A 15,372-nucleotide genomic window follows, 5' to 3' on the forward strand; every position below is an offset into this window, starting at 1 on the left:
ACTTGTACTTCTTTGCACTAAAACAAAGGGAAAACTTGGAGTTTTCCATTTACATCCAATTATGAGTTATGATGCTCTGACTTTACTGCTCCGGCCCTCTTGAGTTTACATTGGGCTGAATGTGGCCCCGGACTGAAATGAGACCCCCTCCCCACCCCCAGCTTTTGAGTCAGAGGTCTCTCTTCCTCCCATTCTAAAGTCAATACAGCCTGAGAACAAACTGCTTAAGAAGTTTGCACAGCAATTTTTATATTTAAGTTGGATGTAAATCTCCAGGATGTTAAACAATATCAGAATATGTTCACATCCTTAGGGCTGCATTCAGTGATCTAAATGTGCTGACACTGCTGAATTCTGTCTGTCACACGGTTCCCTCCCTTGTTCAAAGTCCCATTAATAACCAGCTGGCAGTGACACAAGTTTGGATCTAAACCTAAATGCATCCTGATCTGAAGGTAGAGTGCTGCATCTTCATCAACTCTTACCTCTGATCACAAACTCTGGGTGGTGAGCAAAAGAAAGTGATGGTGGACACGACGAATGGATGAATGTCCCTGAAGAATGGCAGCACTCGTTCAGATTCTGCTCCATCTGTAGTGAGATCTTGTGGAGCCGAGCTGAGCGTCGCCAAACTAAGCAGCCACTTCCTGGTGACCTCAGATGATTTTGGAACTGATGTGACAATGAGACATCCAGACCTTCTTCCTAAGGGGAAGGGGACCCCAGAGTCTCAGGGGACTCTGAGGAGTCATGGTTTATGAATCAGTAGAAACCTTTCACTTATTTTCTGCCTTTGCCACTTTGATGAAACTTGACGCAGCCGTGGAATCGTTCGATCTTAAAGTCACATGGAGCTCCTGAGGCTGAAACCGTCTCAACCTTAATAACTTTTATTCAAAACACAGATCTGCTGCTTATTTACTGAAGGCAGCTCCTTGATGTGTCTTTATAGACACATGATAATACTGTGTGTGTGTGTGTGTGTGTGTGTGCGCGCGCGCGTGTGTGCGTGCGTGCGTGCGTGCGTGCGTGCGCGTGTGTGTGCGGGCGAGTTGAAGGTATAAAGGTGCTGAGTTTCTTCCTCCAACATCATCCTGACACCGAAACCTGCTGCTGCAACATCAGCTCCTCTTCATCACCACTGAGGTCAGTGTCTAAACTTTGTTTGGTCTGATTCTGTGATGCCTGTACTGTCTGAATAAAAGCTTAGTGATCTGGACTCCTTCCATATCTCTATTCCACAGATGGCATCCTTTCTTCCGCTCCTCACGCTCCTCACTGTGGCTCTGGTGAGTCAAACACACACTCAGGTTCTTAGGGTTTCCTCCTTAATTCCAACTGTGTAGTGTTCTGTGCTTTCTACTTCATCTTCCTCACTTTCTCTCCTCCTGGGTTTATTTTCTTCAGATCTTCTTCATTCTCTTGTTGATATCTTATCAGGAATTTGACTCCATTGCTTTTTGATTTTCTCTCTGACTTTGTGTTTCTTCTTCCTTTACAGTTTGCCTCGGCTGAAGCAAGTCAGTCCTGCTTCCTTACTTTGATTACATGTTGTGCAAATGAATATGAACACAATCATTGATACATTTTGATTGATTGACTTGTTTTGTGTGTTAGGGCGCTGTCCTAGATATTGGGGTCATTTTAGGGGTCGTTGTTTCCTGTTCCGTTCCAAGCCAAAGAGCATGCCTGACGCTGAGGTAACCAATCAGCTTCCAGCTGCTCTTTAGTGATTTCACCTTTAGTTCAGGTGTTGAATTTTAAAGGTTCATTCAGACTCTTTTCTTGTTGTTTGATCTCTTTCTCTCCTTTCTCCTCCCCTTAGTCTGATTGCATGAAAAGGGGGGCACATTTGGTCTCCTACCACAACTATAGTGAAATGCGCACTTTGGCTCGCGCTTTACAAAGAAGATATCACACTCATGTCAGCACCTGGACTGGACTACATGACGCCCTGAAGGTCAGTAAATTCAAAACTCAAGGCTTTCCTTCTCTGTGAGGGTTGATTGACACGTCTGTAACCTAACACAGCAAACAAAAGTACATCACTACAGTGCTGAAGGGCTTTCAGAGAGAATTTAGGCTTTAGAAAATGATGACTTTGACTTCACTCCATCTTAGAAAGACAAGAAATACTTTCCCTCCTCATTCCTTTTGTCAAAAGCACCACAGACCTCGGAAGTCTTCTTCACAGTGAGAGAACACAACAGGACGGATTCACCAAAGTTGTGTAGCACACTTGACTCTTATTGTGTTTGGTAACTTTATTCTCCCCGCTGACTTTGCTTTCTCTGCCTTTCCTAACTGAAAAGCCGTCCTGCTACAAGTTGCCTGATTACATTCACTCTCTCTTCTGCACGAGTAGAGAACACGATGTAAATTGTGACTCAATCATCATGTCATCCTGTCTTAAAGTGACAGTGCACCATTTCCTGGTCTGGGTCTTCAATGGCAAAAACCCGTCCCGGTCACATTGGATTAATTATGGAGCTTTATGAAGTGTTAACAGTTAGAACGACACATAAGCTCAGAGTACACACATATACAAGTACCAACTATTCAATTAACAATCAATTTCCACATCCGTCCTCTTCCAGGAGGGTCGCTGGTTCTACACCGATGGCTCCAGATCTGACTACAAACGCTGGGCTAAGGGTGAACCCAACAACTGGAAGGAAGAGGACTGTGTGGTGATGTACAGCACAGGTACCTAATACTCCCTGTATCCAACCAGGGCCACCTGGGGCACCAGGGGGGACTGGATCTGGACTTGATCGTTTGTGCTGTTAGACCTAAAGATGCCACAAAGACAAAGAATGAAACCTTCATCACACAGACCACAAAGATCCAAACTGTTGTCTAATGTCTGACGTCTTTCCACAGCTCACCTCAACGACGTCAGCTGTGAAGTTCTAAGACCCTACATATGCGCCAGACGCGCCAGACGCTGATCCACTGTGGAGGCGTTGTAATAAACATCAACAGAATCATCTCCCTCCTTCATTCTTAATCAAACTCAAGCTTTCATTGTGATGCTAAAGTTCTGGCTCTGTTCTGATTGTGGTGAGAGTGAAACCTGCTTTGATTCAATAAACTACTCGCATTCTGAATTTGGTTGAGCTTCTTTCTTTCTTTTAAGCTCATTTTAGTTTGTATTCTAATTTGGGATCCAAGCACAACATGCTGAAACGCTCAAATGTTGATTTGACCTTTTCTGCTAGATTTGCCATACACTCAAAAGAGGACATCTGTTCATTTAGCCAATATATGAAATGCATTTGCATTTCATATATTTGTTTTTTTTTAACTTATGATTCAAAGGTTTGCTTTTACCTGCTCTATTAAAATTACTCTTTAAGCGTTAGCTACAACTAAGCTTAGCCATTCAGATGAAATTCCGTATTGGGGGGGCTCACTGCCATTGATTCAAACATCACCCCCGTAATGAAATGCAATTCACAGTATTTAAACAATACTTCATGGAAACAAATGCCTTGTTTTCTACAGCATAGTGTTGTATTAATGGTTAACAGTATCATGCTGTCAGAATTTGGCTGCATTTTACAGAAATGTGTTACAGCGTAGCTTAATATGTGAAATACTGTAAAATATTGGACAATTAAAACACTTTGATATTTGGCTTACTTCGACCTACCTTGCCCTGGAATGTTGTGCAGCTGGTGTGACTCCTGTAAAACATCACATACAATAACTCAAAGGGCTTTACCAAATGTATTTCTGTTTAATGTTGTAGGGTCTAACCAGCATCTAGATTTGAGTGATCTGCTTAAATTGAATGATTAACCTGTCCATATAAATCCATATAAATAAACAATATATGAGCAGTACAAAACAAACAATATGAAATGTTAAGAGTATTAAAATAGTTTTAGTAGAGGCATGTGATTAAAAAATGAATGCAAAATCTCAATAAAGAAGAATCTTATTTGTGATTAAAAGAAAAAACTATTTAAAAATGTAATATTCCTCCTGGATTATACTACATACATTTCCGGGGCCCTCTGGTTGGCATTCAACCAATGGACACAGAGTGAGAACCACGTGAGTGCCATCACGCGGCGGACACCCATTCGGTAGGTGGCGGTATACACCTCTAGGGTCATTTTACGATCCTCTTTAAAGAAGTCGAAGGAGACTCGCACCTTTGCACAAGTGCAGTATCTAGCGCCGTAGCTAGTGCGGCTGGACGGAACAACGCAGCACGAAACCATGGACGGAACAACGCAGCACGAAACCATGGACGGCAGAAGCTACGGTTCAGGTGCATATAAATGAATTGTTAATCATCACGTTACACATTGACTGGGCTCTAGAAACATGATATTGCTGTATGCTAGTTTTCTGTGTATACTCTTTTGGGACTAAATAGCCACCGAAGCTAATGTTTAGCTTGGCGGTCGAGGCAGGTGACGCCGAAGCGCAACTAAGCTAGCTTTCCTCTAATGTAGCTTCCTAGTAACGACGAGCTGGCCTGAAACGCACAAGACTTCCCCGCTGTGTTGTTCCAGTAATGTTTTGACTGAAGATACTCGGACGATACGGGGTTTAAATGCGTGTTTATGAAATTAAAACCCTGCTTGAAATCTGCGTAATCTCGATAGAAAATGGGGCGTTGGACGAAATTGCTATGTAGTATTTAAATGGAGGTTCAATCGCCGAATCTACGACGACACTATTCAAGCAATCGGTCTATTTAACTGAACGTCTTGGTTGGTTGCTTCGAATTACATAAATGGGACACGGAAGTCTTTTGAATGATCTAGGTTGCGATTTGATTATTTTTTCGAATCCCCTTAGTCTAGAGTCTAAGTGATTACTGTCCAGTTTGTTTCTTTAAATGGCGCTAATGTTTTCACGTTTGTTGTCTTAAGGGTTACTCCAGTTGGGGAGGTGGAGGGTCAAGCAGCAGAGGTAAGCCAACACTTACAGTTTCATCACGGAGGTCAATCATGATGTGAGGATATGTGGCCTTTCACTGTTGTCCCTCTCCAGCAGTATTGCATTATTTATTTAGTTTTAATGTAGTTCTGAGGAAAGGAAACACACATCAGTACATTGTGTTCTCTGAAAACACACACACACCACCAGTGAAAACAGTGATATTGTGTGTGTGTGTCATCATAAAGACATTACATACAGCGTACACAGTTAATTTAGGAGAGGGGAGGGGTCGTAATTCTGCCCCTTCTGTGTTTTTGTGCTCTTATATACGGAGATATTGATGTGCACAAAAGCACACAGTTTTGCTTTCATTTCCCTCCGGACTGCACACAACACAAGCCTTCAACACACTCAAGCTGCTTAACTAGACAGCATTGTTGCTTAGTGATTACATCATCAACAGTCCCCATCCCTGCACACAACCACTTTGATAAGCAGCTTTGTTTTATACAGTGGTTGAAGACTCTTATGACCTTTTAAATATAGGTATTGTTGTTAAATATACACACACATTTGTATAAAATGAAAACAATATTGTTGTCTCACCACCAATTTGTAAGTTTGAAGAAGCGTGGGGCGATTGTAACGATGTTAACACATTTGTACTCCCTGCTACATTAGGTTCTGGCAGCTTTGACCTGTATGGGGGTGGTTATAAGGACTCCTTGTCAGGGCTCGGTGGCTATGGAGGAGGTGGGCACATGAAGAGAGGTCTCTCTGGGGCATCGCTGGTTTCATCCACAGGCACACACGCAGATGCAGTTATAGCCAAGATTAATCAGCGCTTGGACATGCTCACTCAGTTGGAGGGAGGAATGAAAGGGGGTCGTAGCGACAGGTAATACACCTTCTGTTGTTGTTTATCTGTGTTACCAGGTTAAGCCGCGCTGCCATAACATCTGGCAACATCACAAACACCATGATGGGACATATTTGCTGAAGTACAAAGCATATGAACAGATGTAACAAAATAGGCTTTTCTGGCACCTCACACTGCATTTATTCCTGAAAACAGTCCAGTGTGTAGTGTCCTTTCAACACATCAGCCCTCCCAGTACATGAAGCCATTGTGTTTTCAGTACATTTGTTTTTCTCTTTCATGAGATTCAGAAAAGTTATCTATATCGTACATGTTGCAGTTCAACATGAAAACAACTGGTGGAATCATTCTATCCATATGAGCCTGTATTTCAGCATGTATTTCCATCAAGAGTTTGACCACGTTTAATTCTATGGAACAAACAAAGAACCACCTCTGAGAGAGGTTACAAGCTTTTGTGTGCATTTTGAAAACTTCATGTGGTTGTAGAAAGAGATGTCATTGTCCTAGTGATAAATTGTCTAAGTTAGTAATTCCAGTTTACACGATAGGTCTAAATGCATGGGGTGTGATGGAGTGTGTGCATCTTGCTCAGAAGCATTGAATAGCTCTGCCTTTGAGGAAACTTTGAGTGCTCCTGATTTGCTGTTTCCTCTTGGATTGATTTCTGGGAGAGAGATAAATAGTGGTGTTCCCTCCTAAGCTTATACACCATGGCAATGTGCGACCCTCTGGAGACACTGTTATAGGCCAGGTGGTCTGTAACACATCAACATCCTTGCACACGAAGCCAGTCCCTTTTCAGCATTGCCTTTGTCCTGACTTTTAGTTTTAGTTGCTCACACACTGTTTCTTTCATCCTCCAAGTGACCTATCCCATGTCCTGACCTTTGGTTACTCAAGAGAGATGAGTTTCTTGGTTTTTCAGCCTAGTATTGCTATGTCAAGTGGAATCGTTTGTTGGATCCGTCAGTTGCATCTTTATCCAAAAACACTCAAGTCTCCAAAGCAAAGCTCAATTTATAGAATCCCTTCTTAAGTGCTGACACATAATTCAGTGACTTTTCAGGCCTTCCAACAATCTAGAGATATTGATTCTAATGGACCCCCTGCACCACCACCACCACCTAAGTTTGACAAACTGTCCTTAAGCTAGAGAGTGGATGGGAAAAGAAATTGCATTTCCCTTAACCTACGGGACCTCCAACAGAGAAGGTGGTTGGATGAGCTTCTGCAAACTTCATAATCAGAGAAAAACAGTGCCATATACTGCAAACTGTTAACTTGTTTTGGATTTGGAGTTTCTGGTCTCATGTGGTTCTAAAAGCTGGGAGTGACAAGAAAATAAAGGAAGAGTGAAAGTGAGACATGGAGGAAAAGGAAATGCAGGTGGAGAAATCCAAGCCTGACTGCCTCCCTCGCACTCTGCTCTTTATCATCCCTCTCCCTTCCTCCCTCCCGCAGGTTTGACCAGTACGAGTCATTTGACTCGCGCCCCTCCGCTCTCACCTCTTCCCGAGATCTCTACAGATCTGGCGGCAGTAGCTATGGTTATGGCAATGGCCGTGGGGACAGCATGCTGTTGGGTCAGCGTGGAGGCTCTGGCTTCGGAGGGGGAATGGGGCTTGGGGGAGGAGGAGGCTTCGACAGCCCCTCCTCTTCCTATGGAGTCGCTAAGATGCGACACAATATGAGGGAGTCCTTCACCAGTGGCCAGGGAGGCGGTTCTGGAGGTGGAGCATGGGCCGGAGCAGGCCGACGTTCCCCCAGAAGGGGTGGAAGTGCCGGGGGCCGAGGAGCTGGAGGGTTTGGAAGCCGCAGGTCTGACCCCACTCCATTAGGCGGAGGTGGGCGAGGAAGCGGTAGTGGTGGCCAGTCCCACCGTGGCCACTCTCCAGGAGGTGGTAGGGGCAAGCTCCCATCCCTCCTTTCCCACCGCATGTACCCTGAGAGTGGGGGTTTCCATCAGGGTTCCACTCAAGGGCCTCACGACTTTCCTGGGAGGCATTTTGGAGGGGGCCCACGGGCTGGCCGCCAGCGAGGCCGAAAGAGACCCCTTAACAAAGTAAGCACCTCCAGCCAGGTTAGGATGCCCCATCACACTGGGTGTAACTTGAGCCCTTTATAAAAAAAAAACTTCCTTATGTACCCGCATCAGACAAGTCAAGTCAGCCTCACGTGCTCGTATTTGCTGTGTAATAAAAGCAACTTGTCCCAAATCATCTCTAATTTAATCATCACTCGCCCTTCCCCCTCTGCCCGGCTCAGATTCATTTTGGAGCTAAAATGCCCCCTGTGTACATTAAGTGCCCAATGACAACCCACAGTGTACACAAGCTCACCATTGCCCTTATTTTATTTGGATTTTATTTTTGTTTTGCCCCACCCTTGGGTAGTCCAAGGTATCAGACTTGATTAAACACTAATGTTAAAGGACTGTCCAAAGAAGGGAGAGATTTCACTTGTGCCAAATTGGATTTGACAAGTCTAGAATTTACAGATGTGTGTGTGTGTGTCTCTGTATGTGTGTGTGTGTGCGTGTATATATAACACTGGCTGTGTTGTCGTATGTTTCTGCCAACATGTCCATGTCTAAATGCAAATTGATTTTGTTGACTTAAAGCAGGGGAAACCACAGCGTGATGGGCAGAAGAAGAGAAAACAGATGCTCACTCCATCTGATGAGCCAGAGTCAAAAATTAACAAGACGGAGAACACAGAGTCAGAAGCTCCCAAAGGTGCTCTCCAACACACAGGACATACAGTACATGACACCATAGAGATAAAACTACTACTTTGCAAACCACATTTCCATCTTGATTTCTGCTTATGGTCTTTTTGATGGCTCATGCTAATGTCCCCTGCTTCCACCACAGAGCAAGTCGAGAAAAACGGTGATGAAACTGAAGCAAAGACCGAACCTGATGTGAGTGATTTCATTTGTTATAAGTCTCTGACAGTAACTAACTCTATTTATTACTTTTTATAGTCTATATTATGTTATTCATAAACCTCCCGTCTGCTTATCTTCTCCTCATCACAGGACAAGGACACAACTCCTGTTGAAGATGGAGAGAAAGGTGAGCTCACAGTTGCTCTTGGCTGTTCCTGCACTGTATAGGTGTCTTAGATTGCGTCTTCGGTGGGACTGTAAAAATGCTTTAGCCGTCTTCATCAGCTCCTATATGATAATCAAGTTGTTACGGGTATGCTTACTCTCTGCGCTCTCCATCCTCAGATGCACCCAAAGACGAAGACGACTCCCAGACGAAGAAAAAGCAACAGGGCAGACAAACTCCGACCCCAGGTCTGGACAAGCACCCCAAAATGAGAAAGAGGAGGGGCTTCCTGGAAAGGTGAGGGGAAATGTAACTGCAGACCACTGAGCCCGGCACAGGCTTGACCTCCCTTAAACGTTACTTTGCGTCTCTTGTCTTTTATGTCCATTGATGAATCATTTAGTTTAGGGAGCAAAGGGATATTTCACAGTAAAGACCATAAGTGAAGCAGCTGTTTAAACCCTCATTTGTAAACTAAATTGGTGATAGAAGAGGAAACGTGCGTGGTTTGTCAGTCTATGCTGTGATTGAGCCTCCCAATGCATGCTTTCTACATTGCAATATTAGCAGAATAACAAGTCTTTCGGCAGCAGTGTCCTTGTATTGACCAATTTTCTTGTAGCTCTCCTGTGCTTTACTATGGTAAGACCGGCTCACATGTAGTTGGTCTCCACCTAGGTGTCGCCGCAATAGTGTTCACAAGCATTGCGAAACAGCCCAAATGGCCCAAATTCATCCAATTCAAATGTATAATTATACATTGTGTGCCTTTTGAAGAGTTGGGTTCGCAGGCTAAATGTCCTCCGTGTCATTTTTGCTTTATTCAGGGTGATGTTTGCGTGCTCTGTGTGCAAGTTCCGTTCATTCTACAAGGAGGAAATGGGGGCGCACATGGACAGCCGCTTTCACAAGGACCACTTCAAGTTCCTGTCCGGCCAGCTTTCCAAGCCCACCACAGACTTCCTACAGGTGACTCCAATTTGACCGACATCAACACATTGTACCCTAGATACAATGACATTACTAGAGACACTGATGAGCTTTCTTTGGGTTGTAGGAGTATTTGCAAAACAAGTTTAAGAAGACGGAGCAGAGGGTGGATCAACTGGAAAATCACAGCGCTGCCATCTGCCAGGTGTACAAAGAGCAGGACCTCCCCAATAATGCTCCACTGGTTCTATATCATGCTACCCTTGTTCTATGACTTTTGTCTGCCTTCCCTGCTTCGTCTTGGGAACACGTACCTGCCTGTTTGATACGTAGATGCTGAGGAGAGACCACTTGACTTATTTCAGCCATTTCCTGTTCTCATTTGGATCGAAAACATCTGGTCTGACAAACAAATATTTGAAAATGCTGAATGGCTTGAAATGTTTGAATGTTCTATCTGCCTGTAAGTCTGAAGCTGGAGGGGCCTGAAGGCATCAGAATAGGTGTGAGGTGTTAATGGGGCTTTTAAAGCTAAAAACTGCTGAATGTTCCAGAAAATATCAAAGATTTTAACATAAAGTGATAATGTCCTGAACACTCTGGGCACTTAGATGTATGAATGGTGTCTGTAGGTCTGAAGTGTACAGAAGTAGAGGGACCAAACCTACGGAAGAACATCAGAAGCAATCACTGCAATGAATGACAGGTAATATTAAACAAAGTTTAATATGTTTACTCGTTATTCATTCAGTCATTCATACGTGCCCAACTCACAAAGTAGCTGTTGGTGAATCAGTCACGTGGTGCTGCAGGTTCGAGGGCTTTGAACGTCACCAACAAGCCTCGATTTGCGCTTCACAAAAATCTTCCTGCATTATTCGACACACGCTTCAAAGCCTCGACACGGAAGGAGACATCACTAATTTATTTATTGGCGTCACCAACATCCATCATCCATTAATTCAATTCAAAGCTTCAAACACCAAAGTCATGGTGTCACTATAATCACTGCCTGTTTTGCATTTATTGTCCACTTGATGGCAGAGTAGAGGAAATGAAGCAGTGTAAAGCCTCGGCCCATGTGTCGAGCAATTGGATGGAAAGCTTCAACGCTTCATGAAGCTTCATCTCGCCACTTTTACCTGTGCAGCATCAGCAACCGCAAAAAAGACAGCTGTTGTCATGGCAGCTCTGTGGAACTCTGGGAAGGATCTCTGACCAGAATTACTCCTGTCTGACTTTGTTTTCCTGCCTCTGTAGTCCAGTCACACACTTCCGGTCTTGTAGACAATAGACAGTTTCCCACTGCCAACACCAAACAAACCCAAGCCGGACTCTCATTAACCTCAATCAATATGGCATCAGCAGTAAACTCCAATAAAACCTCACAGAAACCAAAACATGAATGATTCAGTTAGTTTAATATGTTTACCTGTCATTCATTGCAGTGATTGCTTCTGATGTTCTTCCGTAGGTTTGGTCCCTCTACTTCTGTACACTTCAGACCTACAGACACCATTCACACATCAAAGTGCCCAGAGTGTTCAGGACATTATCACTTTATGTTCAAATCTTTGATATTTTCTGGAATATTCAGCATTTTTACGCTTTAAAAGCCCCATTAACACCTCACACCTATTCTGATGCCTTCAGGCCCCTCCAGTTTCAGACTTACAGAGAGAACATTCAAACATTTCAGACTTTCTTTGAGCCATTCAGCATTTTCAAATATTTCATGTTTTTGTCAGACATCCCAAGTTTAAAATACCTCAGATTTTAAAGATTTCTCAGCCTTCGTGCGTGTGTGTGTATTGTGTCCTGTTAGAGTGGAGACATCTGCAACAGCTGTAAACATCCAGAAGATTACAGGACACATTCATTGTTGGGACTTTTACTGGTCTCAGTTGAATCACTTCATGAATCTCTGCTGTATAGAGACTCTGCAGCCTGAGAGGTCAGAGTTCACAGGACGCTGTAGTACAAACCAGCGACTCCACCAGGAATAGAACCTGGTACTTCCATCAGGCTGATGGTTGTGTTACAATAGGAGTTTGTGAGGTTGCTACAGTGGAGACATGAAGCATGACGGACTGCAAAGAAATAAGCTTCACCTTCAGACTGCTGGAGTAAAGCTGAGTGACAGATACTAAACAGGCTGAGTCCATGTTAAAACAGATTTACCCAATTTTTTTGGAGAAGTTTAGTTCAATGTCACTATCCACACCCAGGCCTGATTACTGCCAGACCTGTAGAATCAAGAAAGTGTGACAAATGTGCAAATACAGAAGAAATCTGTTAGGGGCAAAAACTTTTTCACAGCACTGTACACTTCTGTCTCCTCAAACTAAAGGGTTAAATGAGGGTGACGTTAGCAGCTAGTCTGCTTGATGCTACAGCGACATATTAGCTTCTACTTTGACACAGCTCATGTTTAGCCTCAGCAGCTTTGAAGAGGTTTTGTTTCTTTCTAAAGGTAGAGTCATATTGACCAACTAGGACAAAACTTCATATAAAGTGCTTCATATATTTTATATTTATAAAGACATTTACACATATAAATTCAAATATATTATATATACTGTATATATGTTGATTTAAGGGGGCAATGATTATGTTTGTGTGTGAGTGTGCTGAGCTTGGTTCAGTCCACACACAGCAGATCACGTCAGCTGTGCGGCTGAGCAGAGCTGGAGACGCGCACTGCGGAGACACTAACGTCGTGAAACCTAAGGCAGGAACGCTTAGATAAATGTTCAAGTTCAAATGATCATTTGTTTCATGACAGAGCGGGCCACATCCGGCCCGCGGTACAATCGTATCAGGCGCGCGAGAGCGTATTTTCCAGCCGCCGGTATACAGCGTGCGCACCACTGGGACTACAAGTCCCCTCGTGCACCGCGGTAGCTGGCGCATTGGCATATGGTCTTATACCTCCAATTTGCTATTTAAAGCTCAGACCAACCGACGAGTGATGTAATGATCACTAGTCTGATGAGGTCACATGATCACAGCCTACAGGCAGCTGATCACTAAACCTGCTCAAGTGAAGTTTGTCTACCAGTTTGCTGATGTCCAATAGTATCAATGTTGTTGCATCTGAAACAAACATCTGAAACAGTTCGGCCCGCGGGATGAGTTTGCAAAGTTTGAAAACTATAAGACATTAACGGCAAAGTTTAAAAAGAAAAAATAACTGCTATTCTCAATTTGTCCATTGGGGTCGTGGTGGAGCAGAAAACTGTTGACACACAACTCCAAACAGAAGAGCCGAGGGCGGGGATCAAACCCACAACCTTCTCGCTGTGAGACACATGCAAAGCCACCGTGGCACAAAGACCAATTTAATGGTGCTTGTATTGATCTTTTGAGCAATTTCCCGGGTTTTTTTTTTAAATAAAGTCCTAGAATTGATTCTCTGATATTTTAGTAAAATATTCTCTCATGTCATCTCCGTCTGTGAGGGCTTTCAGCGCCTTACGTTCTTCTCGAAGTTACATTTCTCTTTTCTGCAGTGACGTAATCGCTTTTTTACGTTCATCTGCAGCTTGTTTTTTTTTCTTCAGTAAATGCTCCTTGTTTGCTCTGGAAATGTCTTTTGAAAGTTACATTGATTAATGTGTCTCTCCATATAGCGAACACATTATTATTAATGGTGATTCTGTCTCTCCTGTATTGTTGGCAGTGAAAGCAGATGTATCTGTCCACGCAGAATTAAACTACCTTCCTCCTAGACTTGTTTAGGAGTTATCCAAGGCTAGTGAGTCCATTCAGTTCACATTACTTCACAGATTTGGACATGGATGTACATTTAAAATCATTTATAGATCTTGACAAGTTGTTTTATATGAACTGTATTGGGATTATTGTTTATTGGTGAAATTGCACTTGTTTTTCTTAAGACATTTAATCTGTTTTGTAAAAAGAGAGGTCATTAAATGTCATTCAAACATTTCCATATGTACTTGTACTTCTTTGCACTAAAACAAAGGGAAAACTTGGAGTTTTCCATTTACATCCAATTATGAGTTATGATGCTCTGACTTTACTGCTCCGGCCCTCTTGAGTTTACATTGGGCTGAATGTGGCCCCGGACTGAAATGAGACCCCCTCCCCACCCCCAGCTTTTGAGTCAGAGGTCTCTCTTCCTCCCATTCTAAAGTCAATACAGCCTGAGAACAAACTGCTTAAGAAGTTTGCACAGCAATTTTTATATTTAAGTTGGATGTAAATCTCCAGGATGTTAAACAATATCAGAATATGTTCACATCCTTAGGGCTGCATTCAGTGATCTAAATGTGCTGACACTGCTGAATTCTGTCTGTCACACGGTTCCCTCCCTTGTTCAAAGTCCCATTAATAACCAGCTGGCAGTGACACAAGTTTGGATCTAAACCTAAATGCATCCTGATCTGAAGGTAGAGTGCTGCATCTTCATCAACTCTTACCTCTGATCACAAACTCTGGGTGGTGAGCAAAAGAAAGTGATGGTGGACACGACGAATGGATGAATGTCCCTGAAGAATGGCAGCACTCGTTCAGATTCTGCTCCATCTGTAGTGAGATCTTGTGGAGCCGAGCTGAGCGTCGCCAAACTAAGCAGCCACTTCCTGGTGACCTCAGATGATTTTGGAACTGATGTGACAATGAGACATCCAGACCTTCTTCCTAAGGGGAAGGGGACCCCAGAGTCTCAGGGGACTCTGAGGAGTCATGGTTTATGAATCAGTAGAAACCTTTCACTTATTTTCTGCCTTTGCCACTTTGATGAAACTTGACGCAGCCGTGGAATCGTTCGATCTTAAAGTCACATGGAGCTCCTGAGGCTGAAACCGTCTCAACCTTAATAACTTTTATTCAAAACACAGATCTGCTGCTTATTTACTGAAGGCAGCTCCTTGATGTGTCTTTATAGACACATGATAATACTGTGTGTGTGTGTGTGTGTGTGTGTGCGCGCGCGCGTGCGTGCGTGCGTGCGTGCGTGCGTGCGTGTGTGTGTGCGGGCGAGTTGAAGGTATAAAGGTGCTGAGTTTCTTCCTCCAACATCATCCTGACACCGAAACCTGCTGCTGCAACATCAGCTCCTCTTCATCACCACTGAGGTCAGTGTCTAAACTTTGTTTGGTCTGATTCTGTGATGCCTGTACTGTCTGAATAAAAGCTTAGTGATCTGGACTCCTTCCATATCTCTATTCCACAGATGGCATCCTTTCTTCCGCTCCTCACGCTCCTCACTGTGGCTCTGGTGAGTCAAACACACACTCAGGTTCTTAGGGTTTCCTCCTTAATTCCAACTGTGTAGTGTTCTGTGCTTTCTACTTCATCTTCCTCACTTTCTCTCCTCCTGGGTTTATTTTCTTCAGATCTTCTTCATTCTCTTGTTGATATCTTATCAGGAATTTGACTCCATTGCTTTTTGATTTTCCCTCTGACTTTGTGTTTCTTCTTCCTTTACAGTTTGCCTCGGCTGAAGCAAGTCAGTCCTGCTTCCTTACTTTGATTACATGTTGTGCAAATGAATATGAACACAATCATTGATACATTTTGATTGATTGACTTGTTTTGTGTGTTAGGGCGCTGTCCTAGATATTGGGGTCATTT

General features: G+C 43.4%; 2 protein-coding genes and 2 long non-coding RNA genes across 5 annotated transcripts; all 4 read left to right on the top strand.

Moving 5' to 3' along the window:
- The first annotated feature begins 1,102 nt into the window (after positions 1-1,102).
- LOC142996684 (uncharacterized) lies at positions 1,103-1,517 on the top strand. The gene is made up of 3 exons (XR_012961776.1): positions 1,103-1,146; positions 1,245-1,289; positions 1,502-1,517. It is a non-coding gene; the product is annotated as an uncharacterized LOC142996684 (long non-coding RNA).
- Positions 1,518-1,838: 321 nt separating this feature from the next.
- Positions 1,839-3,095, top strand: LOC142996670 (galactose-specific lectin nattectin-like). Its single transcript, XM_076147672.1, has 3 exons — positions 1,839-1,960; positions 2,598-2,706; positions 2,884-3,095. Exons 1-3 carry the CDS (start codon positions 1,880-1,882, stop codon positions 2,949-2,951), a joined length of 258 nt encoding a protein of 85 aa, XP_076003787.1. The 5' UTR covers positions 1,839-1,879; the 3' UTR covers positions 2,952-3,095.
- Positions 3,096-4,161: 1,066 nt separating this feature from the next.
- Positions 4,162-13,720, top strand: LOC142996967 (uncharacterized). Of its 2 annotated transcripts, none has more exons than XM_076148105.1 (10): positions 4,162-4,282; positions 4,893-4,932; positions 5,584-5,800; positions 7,247-7,847; positions 8,409-8,520; positions 8,659-8,708; positions 8,826-8,862; positions 9,021-9,138; positions 9,669-9,810; positions 9,899-13,720. In XM_076148105.1, exons 3-10 carry the CDS (start codon positions 5,664-5,666, stop codon positions 10,043-10,045), a joined length of 1,344 nt encoding a protein of 447 aa, XP_076004220.1. In that variant the 5' UTR covers positions 4,162-4,282; positions 4,893-4,932; positions 5,584-5,663; the 3' UTR covers positions 10,046-13,720. The 2 variants fall into 2 exon arrangements, with proteins under 2 accessions (XP_076004220.1, XP_076004219.1); XM_076148104.1 differs by having other exon boundaries at positions 4,163-4,282; positions 8,406-8,520.
- A 1,109-nt stretch (positions 13,721-14,829) lies between these two features.
- Positions 14,830-15,244, top strand: LOC142996685 (uncharacterized). The gene is made up of 3 exons (XR_012961777.1): positions 14,830-14,873; positions 14,972-15,016; positions 15,229-15,244. It is a non-coding gene; the product is annotated as an uncharacterized LOC142996685 (long non-coding RNA).
- Positions 15,245-15,372: the final 128 nt, after the last annotated feature.

Source organism: Genypterus blacodes, unplaced genomic scaffold, assembly GCF_046128005.1.
Source record: "Genypterus blacodes isolate CSIRO-AG114 ecotype Tasmania unplaced genomic scaffold, CSIRO-AGI_Gbla_v1 ptg000039l_1, whole genome shotgun sequence".
Lineage (NCBI taxonomy): Eukaryota > Metazoa > Chordata > Actinopteri > Ophidiiformes > Ophidiidae > Genypterus > Genypterus blacodes.

What these genes read in the sequence shown, in the direction of transcription:
- LOC142996967 (XM_076148104.1), top strand. Translation starts at nt 5,664, where the DNA reads ATGAAGAGAGGTCTCTCTGGGGCATCGCTGGTTTCATCCACAGGCACA. An exon ending in AAGCAAAGACCGAACCTGAT is followed by an intron (nt 8,709 to 8,825) that starts GTGAGTGATTTC and finishes TCCTCATCACAG; the next exon opens with GACAAGGACACAACTCCTGT. An exon ending in TGTTGAAGATGGAGAGAAAG is followed by an intron (nt 8,863 to 9,020) that starts GTGAGCTCACAG and finishes CTCCATCCTCAG; the next exon opens with ATGCACCCAAAGACGAAGAC.
- LOC142996670 (XM_076147672.1), top strand. Translation starts at nt 1,880, where the DNA reads ATGCGCACTTTGGCTCGCGCTTTACAAAGAAGATATCACACTCATGTC. An exon ending in GACTACATGACGCCCTGAAG is followed by an intron (nt 1,961 to 2,597) that starts GTCAGTAAATTC and finishes GTCCTCTTCCAG; the next exon opens with GAGGGTCGCTGGTTCTACAC. An exon ending in TGTGGTGATGTACAGCACAG is followed by an intron (nt 2,707 to 2,883) that starts GTACCTAATACT and finishes GTCTTTCCACAG; the next exon opens with CTCACCTCAACGACGTCAGC.